Source organism: Oncorhynchus gorbuscha, linkage group LG20, assembly GCF_021184085.1.
Source record: "Oncorhynchus gorbuscha isolate QuinsamMale2020 ecotype Even-year linkage group LG20, OgorEven_v1.0, whole genome shotgun sequence".
In the NCBI taxonomy this organism is placed as follows: Eukaryota; Metazoa; Chordata; class Actinopteri; order Salmoniformes; family Salmonidae; genus Oncorhynchus; species Oncorhynchus gorbuscha.
Window position 1 is genome coordinate 15,328,301 of NC_060192.1, and position 17,065 is coordinate 15,345,365.

Sequence of the window (17,065 nt, forward strand, 5' to 3'; positions counted from 1 at the left end):
ACTTGGATAGGAAAGAGAGGTGTGAAGAGAAGAGAGAGAGAGAGAGAGAGAGAGAGAGAGAGAGAGAGAGAGAGAGAGAGAGAGAGAGAGAGAGAGAGAGAGAGAGAGAGAGAGAGAGAGAGAGAGAGAGAGAGAGAGAGAGAGAGAGAGAGAGAGAGAGAGAGAGAGAGAGAGAAAGTGAGAGGATGAGGGAGGGAGAGGGAGGAAGACAGAGCATACAGTAAATAAAGAGATGTCATGAATCATCTTCGTCAGTTGCTGAGTACTGCCCTGATTACATTGTATTGCTTGCCAGTTATCATTGATATTGTTTGCTTAAAACCATTTTTCAAACGGGAGCTTAGCCTCAATTTGATTTGATTTTTGCATTGTTTTAGTGGTTCTTTTAGTGGTAAATTAAGGCCATGGTGTGTTCCGTTTTTGAGGGACCAATAAAGGTTTATAGCCTACATTCAGAAGAAAAACAACACATGAATTTTAAAAAATGGATGTAGTTAAAAATAGTATTTCATTAAAAAGAGTTTGAATTAGCCTATGGTAAAAACAAAACAAAATGTAGTCTCTTAATTCTATTGATATAATGTATGAGTCTTTATCTTGAAGTAGAATACCACAATGCACTAATTTTAGGTTATGAATTGTCTGAATATGCAACTATATGCAAAGGATATGTGGCAGTAGGCCTATTAGATTTGTCAGCTCACAATCAAGGGTTATTACCTTAGCGCAGAAACTCACTGATGAAGTTGAATATAAACTCTAAGACTAGGGGAAAATAAAGACAGCAACGAATTCATCCCCAGTTCACAAGCACTGCGGTCCTAAATTACACCTTCAAATAAAACAAATAAAATGTGAGACAGAACAGGATTGAGTCCCTTTTGAAGACAAAAGGAATTGCCTTGGCTTGGCTGCTTTTCCAGAGACAATAGCCGACACATACAGTAGGTCTTCTTTCCAACATCATGGGGTGTGATCTGGTATCGAATCAGACTTATGCACGGCGGCGAGGCAGGCCATCCATCAAGTCCCGCGGCTTGTGCTGAGATGGTGGGTCCAGGTGGGCCGTGGCACCGCCGAACCGTGGCCTCGTTACCGCGGTATAATTATGAGGCCGCAAAGAGGGGAGAAATAATTGCAAATAAAACTACATGAAGCAGAAAATAAAAAAAGAAATTAAACAGATGCGCGTTTGATCAGGATCATTGATTTTGTCCTCTTACGTTTCTGGTAAATTGCTGAGTTGCAGAAAATATGCAACATTTGAGTTTTGCAGTGGAACCATATAGACCCCAATAATAATAATAATAATAACAGCAACTAATAGGAATTGTTATGTATTCTGTTATAACGATTTAATTCACTACGTATTTATTGTGCACAATGGGAATCCTACATTTTAGATCCACGGGAGGAAACTAGGCCTATTGTCTTTGTGAATAATTGACATCACTAATAGGACACAGTAAAGTGGTGTGAGGGAGTGAGATCTGGTGAGATATTGTGTTGATAAATTGAAATTAGCAGAACACCTATTTTGACTGTATGCTAAAGAGTTGCACTGCGACTAAAATCCCTAGTAGCACTTTATAATCACTCCACGTAATAAACCATTTATAATGGATTAGTAAAATGTTTATTCATCATCTATTAATCATTACTCCAGTCATAAGGCATTTAATATAGGTCCTTATAAACCATTTACTAATCATTAGTTAAGTATTTTTGCATGGCCGTGTCTAAAAGCATGTGCTATTTATACTTTATAAATGCTTGATAAATGTTTGAGTGAGGAGTGTAATTTCTGACAAAAAGAGGGAAATGCCGTTGATAGACATTCCAGCAGTATCTGATGCTCCTTAAACTCGTAAAATAGCCTAGAACATATCAATGGTAACATAATAAGCACACAACACAGGATGTTTAAAGGTCCACTGCATCATTTGTGGGTAACAATTAACTGTATTACTGTGATTGTTTTCAATTCAAATGAAAAATGATCAAAAATAAAGAAAAATAGCTCTTGGCAAAGGTCAATTTCTCAAACAAGAATTTTGCTAGGACGTCTGGGAGTGGTCTGAGTGGGGAGGGGAAAACTGAAAACTAGTTGTTATTGGCAGAGAGGTTTGGAACTGTCATTCTTGTGGGTCTTTTAGCTAATCACCAGGCAGGCCAAAACGCCATCCCACCAAAACAGGCTGAAATTTCAGGCAGTCATTTCAAACAACATCATTTTCACAATTTCACAGTATTATTTTAACCTCATAGTGTGGAAATACAGTATATATAACACACATGACAATCTAGTTTTTGTCTGCACTAGGCCTTTAAGGAAATATATGAAACATTTTATTCACAAAAACTATTGTAAAACAAGTCTCAATGATGCGAGGAGGTGTTGTAATGTGATTATTTTACTAATGTTGTCAACCTCATGAACACAATATAATCATAAAACAGAGAGATGTAGCCTACACACAAAAGCTGGCCAGACCTGCCAGTTTTTATCTAGTTTTTATTCTTTCATAACTACTGATATGTGATTGAGTTAGACATTTTACATTTATGATGTGCATGTAGAAATGTTCTAACCTTTAAGTGCTTAGAGTGCTTCAGTCTTTTAACCACAGACTCATTTTCACACATGGCATTGTTTGGCAGCACTTTTATTGGGCCTTAATACATGTGTTAACTCTTTAACCGTAATGGAATAGTTCAACGATATGATGTATTCAGATATTGATTTCCTTAACTCATAAGCATTCTATTGGATAACGGAGTGACTGCAATCTGCAACTTGGTTTTGGTAGAAAAGTCCCTGCCAAGAAACGCTGATGATAGCATTTTCAGACGAAACGTTATTTTACTCAGTATAACGTGTGTCTAAAGTTACACATCACACTATTACAATAATGTGACTGTTTTGGAATAACATTTTCAATATCTTTAAACATCCTCTGAATTGTCTGCTTGTCTGCTGGAATGTCTACCCATCTTTTTGGGAGAAATAACACTGGTCCCTCAAAACATTCCTGAAGTATAAATGACCCACACTTTAGACGACGCAAAAATACTTAACTAATGATTAGTAAATGGTTTCTACGGACATTTATTATACATCTTATGAACGGTGTAATGATTAATAGATGATGTATGAACGATTTACTAATCGATTAGAAATGCTTCAGCATGAGGAGTTGGTATACAGGGCTACAATCTTACAAGATTGTAAGCGAAGTTCTAAGCGGCATTTTGTGATTGTTAGAACAATAGGAGCTTTGTGCAGCATGAAACAACACTGTGACGAAACAATGATCCTCTCATTGTGACGTCCATTCCTTATTGTGATGGAAGTAGTGGGGAGCTTTGTGTAGGCCTATGTTTGTTCATGCACTACATACGACATGCCACAACACTCAAACTGTAAAGACTTTAATAGAAACGGGTTTCTTATTTTTTTGTCAGTTGATTCTAAGGATATTAATAGGACTCTATTCTAATGTAAAGGTTCTGTGGGGAAAATAATGCAATGCACAATCACTTTGTCATGCTTTATTTAATTAAAATAATTATTTAGAAATTCCATATGTACATCTTCAATAACATTAATAGCAGTATAAGAAAAGAACAAACAGTTTAGTCCCAGTTCTCATACTAAACATCAGCATGACAACAAAATCGAATTATCATAAAGAAAAAAAATTAAAGAGTTGTTTTGTTTTTCAGATACTCAGTCATTAATCCCCACAATATTCACCCCCAAATCATCCTTCTGATAAAATTGCATTTCTTTCTCAAGAGCAGTTTGCCATTTACAATATATACATATTGCCAAACAAGAGTAACCCAGACAGTTCAATTCATGAAACACATTTTTTTTGACAAGGACATGAGGACATTTTGCTATGAGAATGATACCCCGTGTGACTGTATGCCTCATACAGACAATTGGCACTGCACTACATTTAAGATCTGGAAGGTTTGGTTGGGTGGTGAGCTCAAAGAGGCTGAATTTTGAATTCAACACAGACGATCCTGAAAAAACCGACACTGGAATGCAAAAGGGACATGTGTATTATTGTATAAAACGATTGTAAACTTGATGCAAATACAGGAGTAGCTTCACAAAAAAAGCTGTTTACTGTACTGTGCCACCAAACATCCTATGATGTCATGAAGTCAAAGTCGCATGTCAGAGTGTTGCAAAATGTGCTACAAATAAAGTCTTTGGTGAAACAGCTTTGGAGCGACGTACACACAATGCAGGATTCAGGGCCTTTGCCACTGACAAAGTCATAGACATCAGTTGCCCAAATGTATTACAGTGTTTAGAATGTCATGTGTAAACGTGTCAAGTCACCCTGGATGAGGCTGCCATTAAAAACAAATAAATAATGAATAGTTAGCCATGAGAAGGTATTGTCCATGAGTTCAGGGTCAAGGATAGCTGGTCCAGTGTTGCCACTAAAAGTCTTCAATGTCCCTCGGATGTCTTTACTCCCCTGTCCATCATTGGGAGACAGTCCAATTCCCATCATAGCTTCCTATCCCTTGCTGCATTTGCCTGTTGGTCCCCATTATCAGTCCTCTTGATGAGGGTTGGTCCATGGGAGCTAGAGATGGTCGTAGGCTGCAGTGGATGGTGGAGCGGTGCGGGAGGCCGAGCTATAGTAATAGGGCGAACCTGCAGGGGGCGACAGAGATAAAGGAGTTTACCATTGTGGCTTGATTTTTAGCTTGGCTTTGATGGTGTTAGGAGGGACAATGCAACACAGAGCAGGCTTTCTTAATCCCATCAACCACATGACAATAGCAGATGGTTCAGATGGAAATCTGCCTTGCTTGGATAGTTTGTCCCATGAATAAAGCTGCCTGTTTTGCACCTTCTCTCTGTTAAAGTATGGGTCTACTTGATGGAAGAAATATCACCGAATATTTTGCATTATGCATAGAATTAAGCATTCAGAACACACAAGCATTAATACTGTCTATGTTCCCCGGTGTCGTTAATAATTGGTGAAATCAGCTGGTTCAAGGTGACACACAGACTTGTGACCAGAAAGTCACAACAGAACACAAGTTCTCATAGGCTGGTAAGCTCAGAGAGAGTTACCGTACACACCAAGAGACGGCAGTGGTATAGCACAGACCCCCTGGTAACTAGGTAACTAGTTTCCATGGGGACTAGGGGAGATCCTGATACATGTGACCTGACTGAAAGCAAAAGTTTGACTGTACTTTATTTCCTGGTTGGCGTGAGGATTTGTATTTGAGGTTTTCCCATTGATACTCTAGGTTCAAATTCATGGTATTTCAGGTTCAAAGCTATTGAATAAGGTTCAAAGTATAAACTTGACCTGACAGGAATGGTTTGTATTAAAAAAAATATATATAATTGGAAGCTGGGTCTTTTATCTATAACAATTCAGTCACTTTTGTCACGTTCACTTCAATCATAACACATCAGCTTTATAAACAGTATGGTCCTGTGTGGAATCTTTCATCGTTCCAGTACTGACACAACACAGACTACAGTACATGCTTCTAATACTTATGAAGGGTGTGTCCATTGTACACCACTGTGCCGGACTGACTGACTCACCGAGAATGCTGGAGTTGGTGAATCTCCAAGCTTCGCTGTAGGAGGTGTAGGGGGAGTGAGTGTAGGTCTGACCAGAGTAGTCTGCACCTGCAAGGACATGGAACAAAACAGCACGTACATCAGATGTACACTAAGAGACATATAGTAACAAACATCATTCAGTAAGAAATTCCCAGATGTACGTGTATAGAAAGAAATACAACACAGACAATATCAGGCATAAAATGTCTTATAGAGACACAGCATTCCTCAAAGTGTTTGTTTTTTTGCCTTCAGTTGAGAGTGTTTGTACTCTTGCCAGCATCTGCTAAGACTTAGCTCATAATTCACCAATGGTTAGGGCATCTTGTAAACCATTAATCTATGGGCCAGGTGGATGGCTGGGGGTAAAATCCCTCGACTCATTGGTGCGTGTGGCTAGTCTCCGCTTCCTCTCTTTAGCGTTTACCCCTCCCCTCTCGGTCCATCCAAAATGCCCTCCTCTCCTCTCTATCCCTCCACTTCCTGCTTCAGCCTTTCAGCCATTCTCTGTCTCCTCTATTTTTTCCTCTTCTTTTTTTAACATTCCAATATCTAATTGGTAATTATGTTGGCTGGATTGAATACCCCTGCTCCCCCCCAGACCCCCCCCCTTTCTGTGAGTAATTGTGTATGAACGCTTCCTCACAGCAAGCCCACCAGAAAAATAATAAATCAGACCCTCTCATTTCGCGCTTCGAAGGGCAGACTTCAAATAAAAAGGCACACACACACACACACACACACACACACACACACACACACACACACACACACACACACACACACACACACACACACACACACACACACACACACACACACACACACACACACACACACACACACACACACACACCACAAAGACCCTCCTCCTCTGCTCTCTCTCTCTCACCCAGGCCCACTCTGCCACCCTGTGGCCCCCCACCCTCTCCCCCCCTCTGGTGGGGCCCCTGGTTCCCATGGTGATGTGTGGTCAGAGGGGCGGCGTGGGGGTGCGGGCAGCAAGGCGGAACCCCCAGCCTGTTCTCTTGTACCCCCTGGGCCCTGGCTGCACCGCCATGCAGTTCACCAGCCGAGCAGGCTACTCATTAACCAGCATGCCTTCCTGTTAATCTCCAATCCTCCCTCCCAGCATTTCGCTCTCCCTGTCTCACGCCCATCCTTGCTTTTTTAGCATTGGTTTTGCTCACTGCCTAATTTTTTTTTTTTTTTGTCTAAATCCTTCTCAGTGGTGCTTTGTCCTAATAGCATATGCAGTTTCAGCGTTCCCCAAGGGAAAACCCAGATAGGATCAGGTTTGGCTAAAAATAAAACTATGAACTGCATTTATATAAGCTGAACTGAAAGTAGAGACATCATTCATCTCTTTCTCAGAAATCCCATTTTAGGATGCCATGGCCTGTCTCATAGCCTGTGTGTGTCAAGGGACGGGAGTCTTACCTGCTACCATGCCAGTGATGGCCGAGGATGAGTAGCCTGTCTGGCCACTGGAGGGGATGTGAGGAGGGTAGCCAGGGAGAGTGGAGCTCACCATATCCCGCCCTGAAACAGAGGAGGACAGACCACACACTGTCAGCATGAGGATGTACACATACTGTAGTAGTGCAGCAGCTGGATATACACATGAAAAACAAATCAATTCTGGCACTGTCAGTGGTGCTCACCGTCATCTACAGCAATTGACGTTCCAGTACAGTACTGCACATGGGGTTTGGTGTGTTGTGGCAGGTGACATGATAAGCGAGTGTAGTCTATACTGTCTGTATGGACCCCCTACAGGGCGTGGCAATGGGTGAGACGAATGCTTCATTACCTGCTATGAGAGACTGGCTGCTGAAATGGCCGTACACTGGTGCATGATGGGAGAATGAGTTGAACGCATGAGGGAAATGGTTGGAGCTGCTGCAGCTGCTACTGACAGTGACAGGGGCCTGCAATGACTGCAGCTCTAGGAAGGCAGAGTTGGCCACCGCATTTAGGGAGGGGCTTGTGCTGGTCACCTCCGGGGACATTTCCTGTTTCAGACAAAGTGTGAGGGGCTGTAGGGGGTCTGAGGTGGCATGGCCAGTGGGTGGATGGGTGAGAAAATGAAATAAAATGGAATTAACTAATATGAATGAATGGATTAACAAATACACAGCAGGAATAGCCAGGAAGCTGAAATTAATGCTTGAAACAAATGATGAGTGAACGGGTACTGCATTAGACATACAGCACATATTGTACGTCTGTTTTAAATTAAACTTGAAAGGGTGCTTTGGGCAGCTCGTGATAATAGGCCAAATTAATTGTACAACGCATCAGCAGGCACGGCAAGCTAACATGTGGCTGCACTGCAGAGATAAACATCAACTGCTATGATAGCTCGGTCGGAAACAAGATCTATTATCAGATTGATGACAACCGCAGTTGCTACAGTCCGGAGTATACACGCCTAAACAGACTGCTATTACATTCACAGATTATGAATGCATTATGATATTTAAAATAACTGCCTTTGTGAATTGGGTGTTGAGATATGCTAATGTTTCCATGTGCCAGCGTGTTCAGTTTTCCCTCTGCTTCATCTTTGAGCGCTGATCTTTGTGCTGGGTGAGAGGGCACCATCCATCGTTAGAGTCTTACCTGTCACCACAGTGTAACCCTGGTGCGCTGCCAGGTTCCGACCAATAGCAGCACTCGATGTTGAGAGGCTGGTCTTCCCGTCTTCTAGACTGCCATTGATGAGCGAGAGAGGGTACACAGTCTGTGGAGAATAAAAGCGAATGAACCATTTGTACGTGAGCGTTGTGTTGTGTGTGAAAAATAGAGGGGGGAATTCAAATAAATAAGGAAATCTTTGACTATGTACAGACTCAGTGAGCATAGCCTTGCTATCGAGAAAGGCTGCCGAAGGCAGACCTGGCTCTCAAGAGCAGACAGGCAATGTGCACGCTGCCCACAAAATGAGGTGGAAACTGAGCTGCACTTCCTAACCTTCTGTCAAATATATGACCATATTAGAGACACGTATTTCCCTCAGATTACACCATTTTTTGATAAACTCCCATATCTACTGGGTGAAATACCAGTGTGCCATCACAGCAGAAAGATTTGTGACCTGTTGCCACAAGAAGAGGGCAACCAGTGAAGAACAAACACCATTGAGACTATTTGCACATCATTACAACACTGTATAATACATAATAATATGACATTTGATATGTGTTTATTCTTTTGGAACTTCTGAGTGTAATGTTTACTGTTAATTTGTTATTGTTTATTTCACTTTTGTTTATTATCTATTTCATTTGCTTTGGCAATGTAAACATATGTTTCCCATGCCAGTGGCGTTAAAGCAGACTCCACCTCTCAGTGCCAATGTGACATGTAGGTCACCGTACCTGCTCGGTCTTGCTGGCTGCTGCAGAGCTGAAGTCTGGTGGATAGTGGTGGCGGTCAAAGCCACAGTCCAGGTGCTGCGGGGGGAAGTGCTCCGGTCTCAGCTGCTTCCTAGGAACGCCTGCGCTGCCCTGAGAATCCACACTGTGTCTACAGCTCTCCTGGTCACCTGAGAGAGGTGAGAGAAAGAGAGAGAGAGAGAGAGAGAGAGAGAGAGAGAGAGAGAGAGAGAGAGAGAGAGAGAGAGAGAGAGAGAGAGAGAGAGAGAGGTGATAGAGAGAGAGAGAGAGAGAGAGAGAGAGAGAGAGAGAGAGAGAGAGAGAGAGAGAGAGAGAGAGAGAGAGAGAGAGAGAGAGAGAGAGTGGGGTTATATTGAGAAGTTATTGAATCTATTTGAGTTTGTACATAAATTATGGTAGAATAAATTGTCAGAGTGAATCTTACTGGATTGCATAAAAAAATATTATAAAATGTGAGAGGAGTATAGAACATCAGGATTTGGGATTGCTCAAGAATTTGTGGGTATTTACTGTCATCATGGCTCCTCTTGCCCTCTTGGCTGGGCTGTGGTATTCCCAGCAGGCCACTGATGGAGTAGGTGGAGCCCAGGGAGTCGGACTGGGGCGACTCTGGGGGAGTGACAGCTGAACTGGGGACTGACAGAAAGAAAGGGAAAACGGACTATTATTACTGCAATATTATCGTTGACCATTAGCGCTTAATCTTACGAACCATTAAGCATGGAGTTTCTTTAGGCTAAATACTACATGATCAGACCATAATGCTAGGCCTTAGTGAAGGCGTGTGTTGGTGCTTGGAGTGGGGGGTGATAGTGCTTTGTTAATGACTAGGGTGTCTGTCTGAGTCTATCAGAGCAGCAGCGTGTGTGTGTGTGTGTGTGTGTGTGTGTGTGTGTGTGTGTGTGTGTGTGTGTGTGTGTGTGTGTGTGTGTGTGTGTGTGTGTGTGTGTGTGTGTGTGTGTGTGTGTGTGTGTGTGTGTGTGTGTGTGTGTGTGTGTGTGTGTGTGTGTGTGTGTGTGTGTGCGTGTGTGTGCGTGTGTGTGTAGAGACTCACTTAGTGTGTGTCCTGGGCTTAGGCCTTTACCATCCAGAGGCAGGTTGAAAGGCAGCTGCACCTTGGTTCTAATTATTCTGGAATAAAGAGCAGAGATTATAAATAATATTAAATCAACGTTTTATTGTCACATACCAGATAGGTGCAGTGAAATGTGTTTATTGGACAACAGTGTAAAATCTATTGCACCACATACTTACATCTGCGATTGTTCTGCTGATTCAATTTCTATACACTTGTTTAACACTACTTAAGAGATCACAGTTCTTATTTTAAAGGTCCACTTATTTATTGGTTTACACATAGCATAATTTAGAGGTTAGTCAGTACCTGTTGATGGAGCTAACACTGGGCACGGTGTCACTGTCACACACCCCCTCTGCCAGGAGCCTGTCTCTGATCTCCCAGGCAAACATTGTGGGGTTCTGACGCTTGTAATCTGCTATTTTATCAACCACTTTAGGAGTGGCCACCTTGGGCTTGGAGCCCCCAATCACTCCTGGCTTGATGCTGCCAGTCTCGTAGTAGCTGGAAAAGGAGAGAGAGGTTTGTTCAGTCAGAGAGCAATATAGTGAATGTGGGTGGTCATCATTTGGATTGAACAAAAATAGGTGTTTACATGACTAATGATGTACTGTGTAGTGAACCCAGACACTTTTCACAATGGGAGACCGTGGTTCATGGTTTAGGTGTCTTGAGAACACAATAGAGGGCTGCTAACAGTATCACCCTGTTGTGTACATTTACATTTACATTTAAGTCATTTAGCAGACGCTCTATCCAGAGCGACTTGTAAAGGTGCTATGAGGTGCTCACCGTCCCAGGATCTTGCTGACACAGCCGTGGCTGACACGGAGCTGGCGGGAGATGTCACAGGGACGGACGCCCTGGTGGGCCATGTCTACGATGCGCTGCCGGATCACCTCCGGAAGCGGACGGCCGTTCACAAACATTCCGCCTAGTTGGTTAAGACCCCCATGACCTGGAGGAGGAGGGGGGATGAAACACTTATAAATGTCATGGAACCTGAGCTCACTGCCACCCACGCTCCCACCCACACACAGCACTACCTCACACAGGATACACATACAGGGAGGGAACACTGATATTGGGTCTGGGCTGGTTCTACTTCAAGCTATTTGTTTGGTCTGTGACAGGGCTTACTTGGCACCTAACGTTCTTACCTTGATACGACAATGACATACTACAGACATGTAGAACAAAATAGATGAATTGATCAAATAAATCACATATTATTTAGGCATCTACTGGCAATATCATTTTCAGAATGCAACAAAAAAAAACAGGATAAAAGGTGGGTCCTTTGGGTTTCCAAGAGAAGATGTTATTGAACCTGGTGGGACAATTCAGCACACAAAATTGTGCAGGTCATGAACATAACAATGAGCATATATTTCCTGGAATTTGTTTCACTGTATTGTTTGAAATAAAGTTATTTCATATTCTGTTTTTTTTTATGTTGAGGAGACAGGCATGTTTAGTGTGTGCAAGTTTACTGCTAATTGATATGTATGTTGGACAAAAAAAATATTCACTACACAAAAATATTCACTACACAATCTATATTGCTGAAGTTCAGCATTACAGAGTGATTGAAATGTAAATGAAAAGTTCCCGCATTAGCGGAGACTGTATTCACGGTAAACGCTGTACAGGCTATGTTGGCTCAATCGGGAAATTACCTTTACATTTCTAAAGCGCAATCTGTAACGCTTCAGCGATACAGATTGAATAGAGCCCCTAGCTATCAAACGAACCCGAGTACAGATCTTAAAAGGGCTATATAAAAATGATGACAGAGATGTGAATGATGCACATGTCAGAATATATTTTGTCAATTTATCATGCATAATTCAGTGTTGTTTTAAAAGAGTGGTAAAAGAGGGTAACTGACCAATTAAGTCGGATCTAGCTAGAAATTTGACAGCCTCTGGTCTAGACAGCTCTGTGTAAGTCTTCCACATTCTAGATGTTCTCAATCCTGGTTCTGACCTCTAGATTCCTCTCTCCGGGTTTGGGTTTCCTATGGGACACACAAGGCAGCGAGAGAAGGTAGTCATTTCTCGCAGAGGAAATAAGTTTATCCTAACTTTGATATAAATGAATTTCACATTAAACGTTATAAAGCGGAGAATTTTACGCCTTTTACATGTTTTATGTAAGGAGTTTGGGGCCCATAGGCCATGCATAATTTAGGCCCATTCTGGCAAGCGGCATGGAAAAACAGCTCACATGCACAATGATACGATATTGCCATCATTTCGATTTCAAAATGCCCTGAAGTGATACTGTCTAAGCTACAATTCTATAGACTAAATGACAAAGTCAATTATTTATCATCATGTTATGCTTTGGAGTTTATTTTTCCACGATTTGGTCAATTATTCGCAAAAAAAAAAAGTATATCTGCGAGGATAATGGGTTTCTATAGGTTATAGCACCAAGTTCAATGTGAAACCACCTCTCTGACAGGCATGTTTATCACATTTACAATTACGCAAAATAAATGGCAATAATTCGTTTTTTACATTAGAAAAATGTAGCCTACATTGTGAGTATGTTGACCATTTCCAATAGCTATATTAGGTCAAATAGCAATTGTGTGGTGTAAATCAAGTTATTGATAGCCTATTTGCGTGCAAGCATACTCACTACATTTCTTCTCGTCTAAACACTTCGATGGGCTGTCAGTAGTCAGTTGGTATAATGCGGTTATTATAAAATATATATATATATATATATATATATATTACATTGAGAGTGATGTAGTCTATGCCAGAACGTGTCCATCGTCTGTATTTGAACTATAGGGATTAATGTAATAGTGATTCCTATGAACATTTCCCATATAGGCCTATACAATTATTATGGTTCACCAATATGCTCGAGATAATGCGCATGCATATTCGTTTGTAGAATAAAAGGTATTCCCTTGTGTCGATGCTTAAATGAATAGCCTACCATAGGCCTAGACTACACCAGGTAATACATGTTCTAGTTATAGTTGACCATTTTAATTTACAAAATCAAAAATCGACGTCTCCTTTAAGAGGACTTGGAAATGACGCTGGGGGAAAGGGTTTGCCATGTCATTTTGAAAGTTGTCAGCAGCTTCTCTGTCTTTCTATAGACTGCATCAGTGACTTTGTAAGAATCCCATTGCTTTTAATTTAACCCATTCAGCAGCTTTCTTCCTCGCCTTGCTCTTTTCTCAGCCCTTTCCCAGCTTTTATTTCCACATCAAACGGAGGCCGGACGAGGCTGGGTGGGGAGCAGGAGCACCATTAACCGTGCTAGCGGAGTGTGTAAAAATCTCCCCGCCAAGCTTCACCAACCTGCAGGATATTAAAGCTGAGCAACCCCAAGGGAATAAACACACACGCATATACACACGCGCGTGCACTCTCTCTCTCGCTCTTCTGTCACACAAGCACATACATAACACACGCACACGCGCACAACACACACACACACACACACACACACACACACACACACACACACACACACACACACACACACACACACACACACACACACACACACACACACACACACACACACACACACACACACACACACACACACACACACACACACACACACACAAATCCCTCATAAAGACGATTTATCCTAATTGCACAATTAATAGCCTATATTGTCTCCATTTCGCGTAATTTGTAATGATGCCATTCATTCTTTAGGTTGTTTCCCTTAAAATAATTAATCCCCTTGCATGGTTTTCCTCCTCAAAATGGATTCGAATTTATAATCCACTGTCAAATATATTATTTTATTGATTCTAGGCTTCAAATGATGCGGGAACTATGTCTAAAGGCCTCGCCTTTTGAATTAGTATGTACACATTTGGATTGAGAACACAATCTACAATGTAGCATAAGGAGCCGTCAAAATGCCAGAGGAAATATCTACCATAACTGAAAAAAATGGTTTTGTTCACCTATTTTGTGTGTGTGTGTGTGTGTGTGTGTGTGTGTGTGTGTGTGTGTGTGTGTGTGTGTGTGTGTGTGTGTGTGTGTGTGTGTGTGTGTGTGTGTGTGTGTGTGTGTGTGTGTGTGTGTGTGTGTGTGTGTGTGTGTGTAACTTATACCCTTATATTAAATATAATATAGCCCACACAAACTATTGCAGAACCTCTCACTTTCCTCTCACTTTCCATTTTAGTTTCACATGAACTTCAATAATGCAGCATTTCTGTTACACTGCACTTTAGTCCCTATATGATAGCCTACTCATTATATATTTTGTTTTATTCCACTAACTTGCCATTAGGTTATAGAATGAACGTGTGGCCACTGACCACGATTAGCACAACCCATTATTTAGTCTAAATTCAAAATAAGCAGTTTTAAAAGAAAATGTGGATGCTCACAGGTACAATTATGTATCAGCCACTAGAGATCGATTGTCTATGTTTGACAACATCGGTTGACTATCCTAAAGGCTACTCCTAACAATTTTAAACAATATTGACACGTAATTTGAATAGACCCATAACATTTAAATGTTGGTAATTTAGTAGACGCTCTTATCCAGAGTGACTTATAGTGCATACATGTGCATACATGTTCGTACTTTTCCCTTACTGAACCCACAACCCTGGCGTTGCAAGCGAAATCCTCTACCAACTGAGCCAAACGGCACCCAATAACCTCAAAACCTCGGAGGTGCAATGCTGCACTGTAACTTCTGAACGGTTATTGTAACCCCTGACAGCGGGTGCTATGAGAACATGAAAGAAGATGGCGCATTTGAGGCGACAAGAGGGTGTCATAATTTATGCTGCGGGGTAGACCGGGTGAAACGTAAACAAGCCATACCATTCAGCTCCCCACCGTTCCATCATTGGCACAATTGAAGTGACAATGACCACGGATTGGCTCAAATCTATATCTGTCAGCTAAACTAACGTCCAATTAACTTGACAAACCCTCCACGAGAGAAGGAAAATCTGTTATTTTGTTTAGTAAATACACGCTGGATTTATAACACCAGGCTCAACTTTCAGAATTGTTGGCCTGATCATTGATAGTTCAGTTTTTTTAATGTTACATTCATTAATTGACTTTCTGTCATAACTTTTACAAAGATCACCCTGAAATTAAGGAAATACATTTAATAACCGTGTATAAAGACAGGTGCACATTAAGTTATTCAATTATTGATCATTTGGTTTTTATTGACTAAGGTTCTTGGCCTTCCTAGCCGATCTCTGCTCTGATAAGAGAAACATTGCTGTATAAACTTCATAAAAACTGTATAACCAGCCATGGACTACTCAACTATTCGAATGTATTCAGAATTCGTGGGTATACAGATATTACAGCAAAACATAGCCTGTTTCTGTTAATAACGTCCTTATTCAGTATGAATAATGTCAAAGTATTAGAGAATGAAACAACAAACACTATTCAAGTGTTTCATAATTCAAAGCACCCGTAGGCCAAAATGTCGTTGCTGCTGAAATACACTTTATTATCAGCATAATCACTCAATTACTTTAAAAGGTTTTTGTTTTCATGCCATTAGAAATCCCGGTGAAAAATGTTAGGTATTCTTAACGAAACTTGGATAGAAAATAATTACAGGGATTTTGAATTTATTCCGTTGTCAACGTCTGAGCATAAACTATTAACGGCTGATTTCTGTCAAGGTCTCTGAAATATTTTTGTCATGCCTGTACTGCATTTTTTGCTTGCTTTGACAATTAAATATTTCATATTGATGAATGAGTTCAGCTTTTTCTAAGGAACATTTTAACAAAGTATCTGTTTATTTAGCCTATATTTGAGTAATAGCTACTAAATGCATGTGATTATCTTCTCTTTGGCGGCCAAAATACTATAGCAATACGAGGGAAGGGAGTCTCAGATCTTGTGTTTTACCTCGTCCGGTGGTGTTGGACATATCTCTGAGGTCTTTGTCGTTGGGTGTCCTTGACAAATGCAAGAGGGTCCACTCTCTCTCTCTCTCTCTCTCCCAGTTAATTAGATGTTTTTAGTCCATGTGGGGCCTCGCTTGGAATGAATGTGTTCCTGAGTGCACTCTTTGCTGCAAGAGGACATTGTAATAGTTAATATGGGGTTCTTATGAATACTGTTAAGTAAGCTTATGCCATAGTGTGGCATAGTATTAAAATATATTAGTGCTCGCGTTGCAGTTTCAATTTGAGTCTTAAGTCCCCGTCGCCACTCTTATTTAAAGAAATATATAGGCTTATATAATAAGCCAAAACAAAAAACACGTTTCACTGCTTATCGTAGGCTAGGCTTTGGATCTTTGTTGGGACTACCAATTAGTAATAATAGGATCTCTATAGGGACTACTCTCTCACACTACTTAGTGAATGTAACCGGACTCGATACTCTAACTAAACGATCAGCCAATACATTATTCATTGTTAAGTTTTTACACATTTACAACCATTTGTTAAAGATGTTATCAATCATTCACATTTGCTAACACAGTGATGTACCCATGTCTAGTCGTTTGCACATTGCGTTTACGATCAAAAACACCTCATTGATGCAAATAATTACCTTCGCCTTGCAGAAAAAAGGTCCAGGCAGATATCCTTATTATTATCCAATGCTAGACCACACCGGAGAAAATGTAACCTCGGCTGGGGAGATCCAAGTCAATCTTTGATAAAGCGTCTGGTATGATACTCTCTCAACAGGCAGAGGTGGTGTAGCTGTTCACGACCTGCTACTAATACTGTGCAAGGTTTTATCCAACAGACGCTCTCCGAGGCGCGCAGTGGCGATGGTGCGCCGCGGCCATTGGATGATGGAGTCGAGGGGAGTGCAGTAGAACTAAGGGTGAGGTGTGGCTATTTGAAAAGAGGGTGTCACCTTTCCCAAAACCACATGGATGACTGATTTTGTGTTTTGAGTGGCATTCCACCCAATACAACACACTGTCTCAGAGAAACAGTAACGTTTA

At 41.2% G+C, this 17,065-nt stretch overlaps 1 protein-coding gene across 6 annotated transcripts; it reads right to left on the reverse strand.

The window, feature by feature from the left end:
• Positions 1 to 3,537: 3,537 nt before the first annotated feature.
• LOC124006595 (paired box protein Pax-8-like) lies at positions 3,538 to 16,847 on the reverse strand. Of its 6 annotated transcripts, XM_046316628.1 has the most exons (13): positions 16,660 to 16,847; positions 16,006 to 16,171; positions 11,994 to 12,122; positions 10,895 to 11,060; positions 10,409 to 10,606; positions 10,079 to 10,155; positions 9,535 to 9,660; positions 9,007 to 9,173; positions 8,249 to 8,369; positions 7,437 to 7,673; positions 7,064 to 7,165; positions 5,603 to 5,689; positions 3,538 to 4,684 (listed from the first exon to the last, which is right to left on the reverse strand). In XM_046316628.1, exons 3-13 carry the CDS (start codon positions 12,061 to 12,063, stop codon positions 4,614 to 4,616), a joined length of 1,422 nt encoding a protein of 473 aa, XP_046172584.1. In that variant the 5' UTR covers positions 12,064 to 12,122; positions 16,006 to 16,171; positions 16,660 to 16,847; the 3' UTR covers positions 3,538 to 4,613. The 6 variants fall into 6 exon arrangements, with proteins under 6 accessions (XP_046172584.1, XP_046172585.1, XP_046172588.1 ...); XM_046316629.1 differs by lacking the exon at positions 16,006 to 16,171; XM_046316632.1 differs by lacking the exon at positions 11,994 to 12,122 and having other exon boundaries at positions 10,895 to 11,036.
• Positions 16,848 to 17,065: the final 218 nt, after the last annotated feature.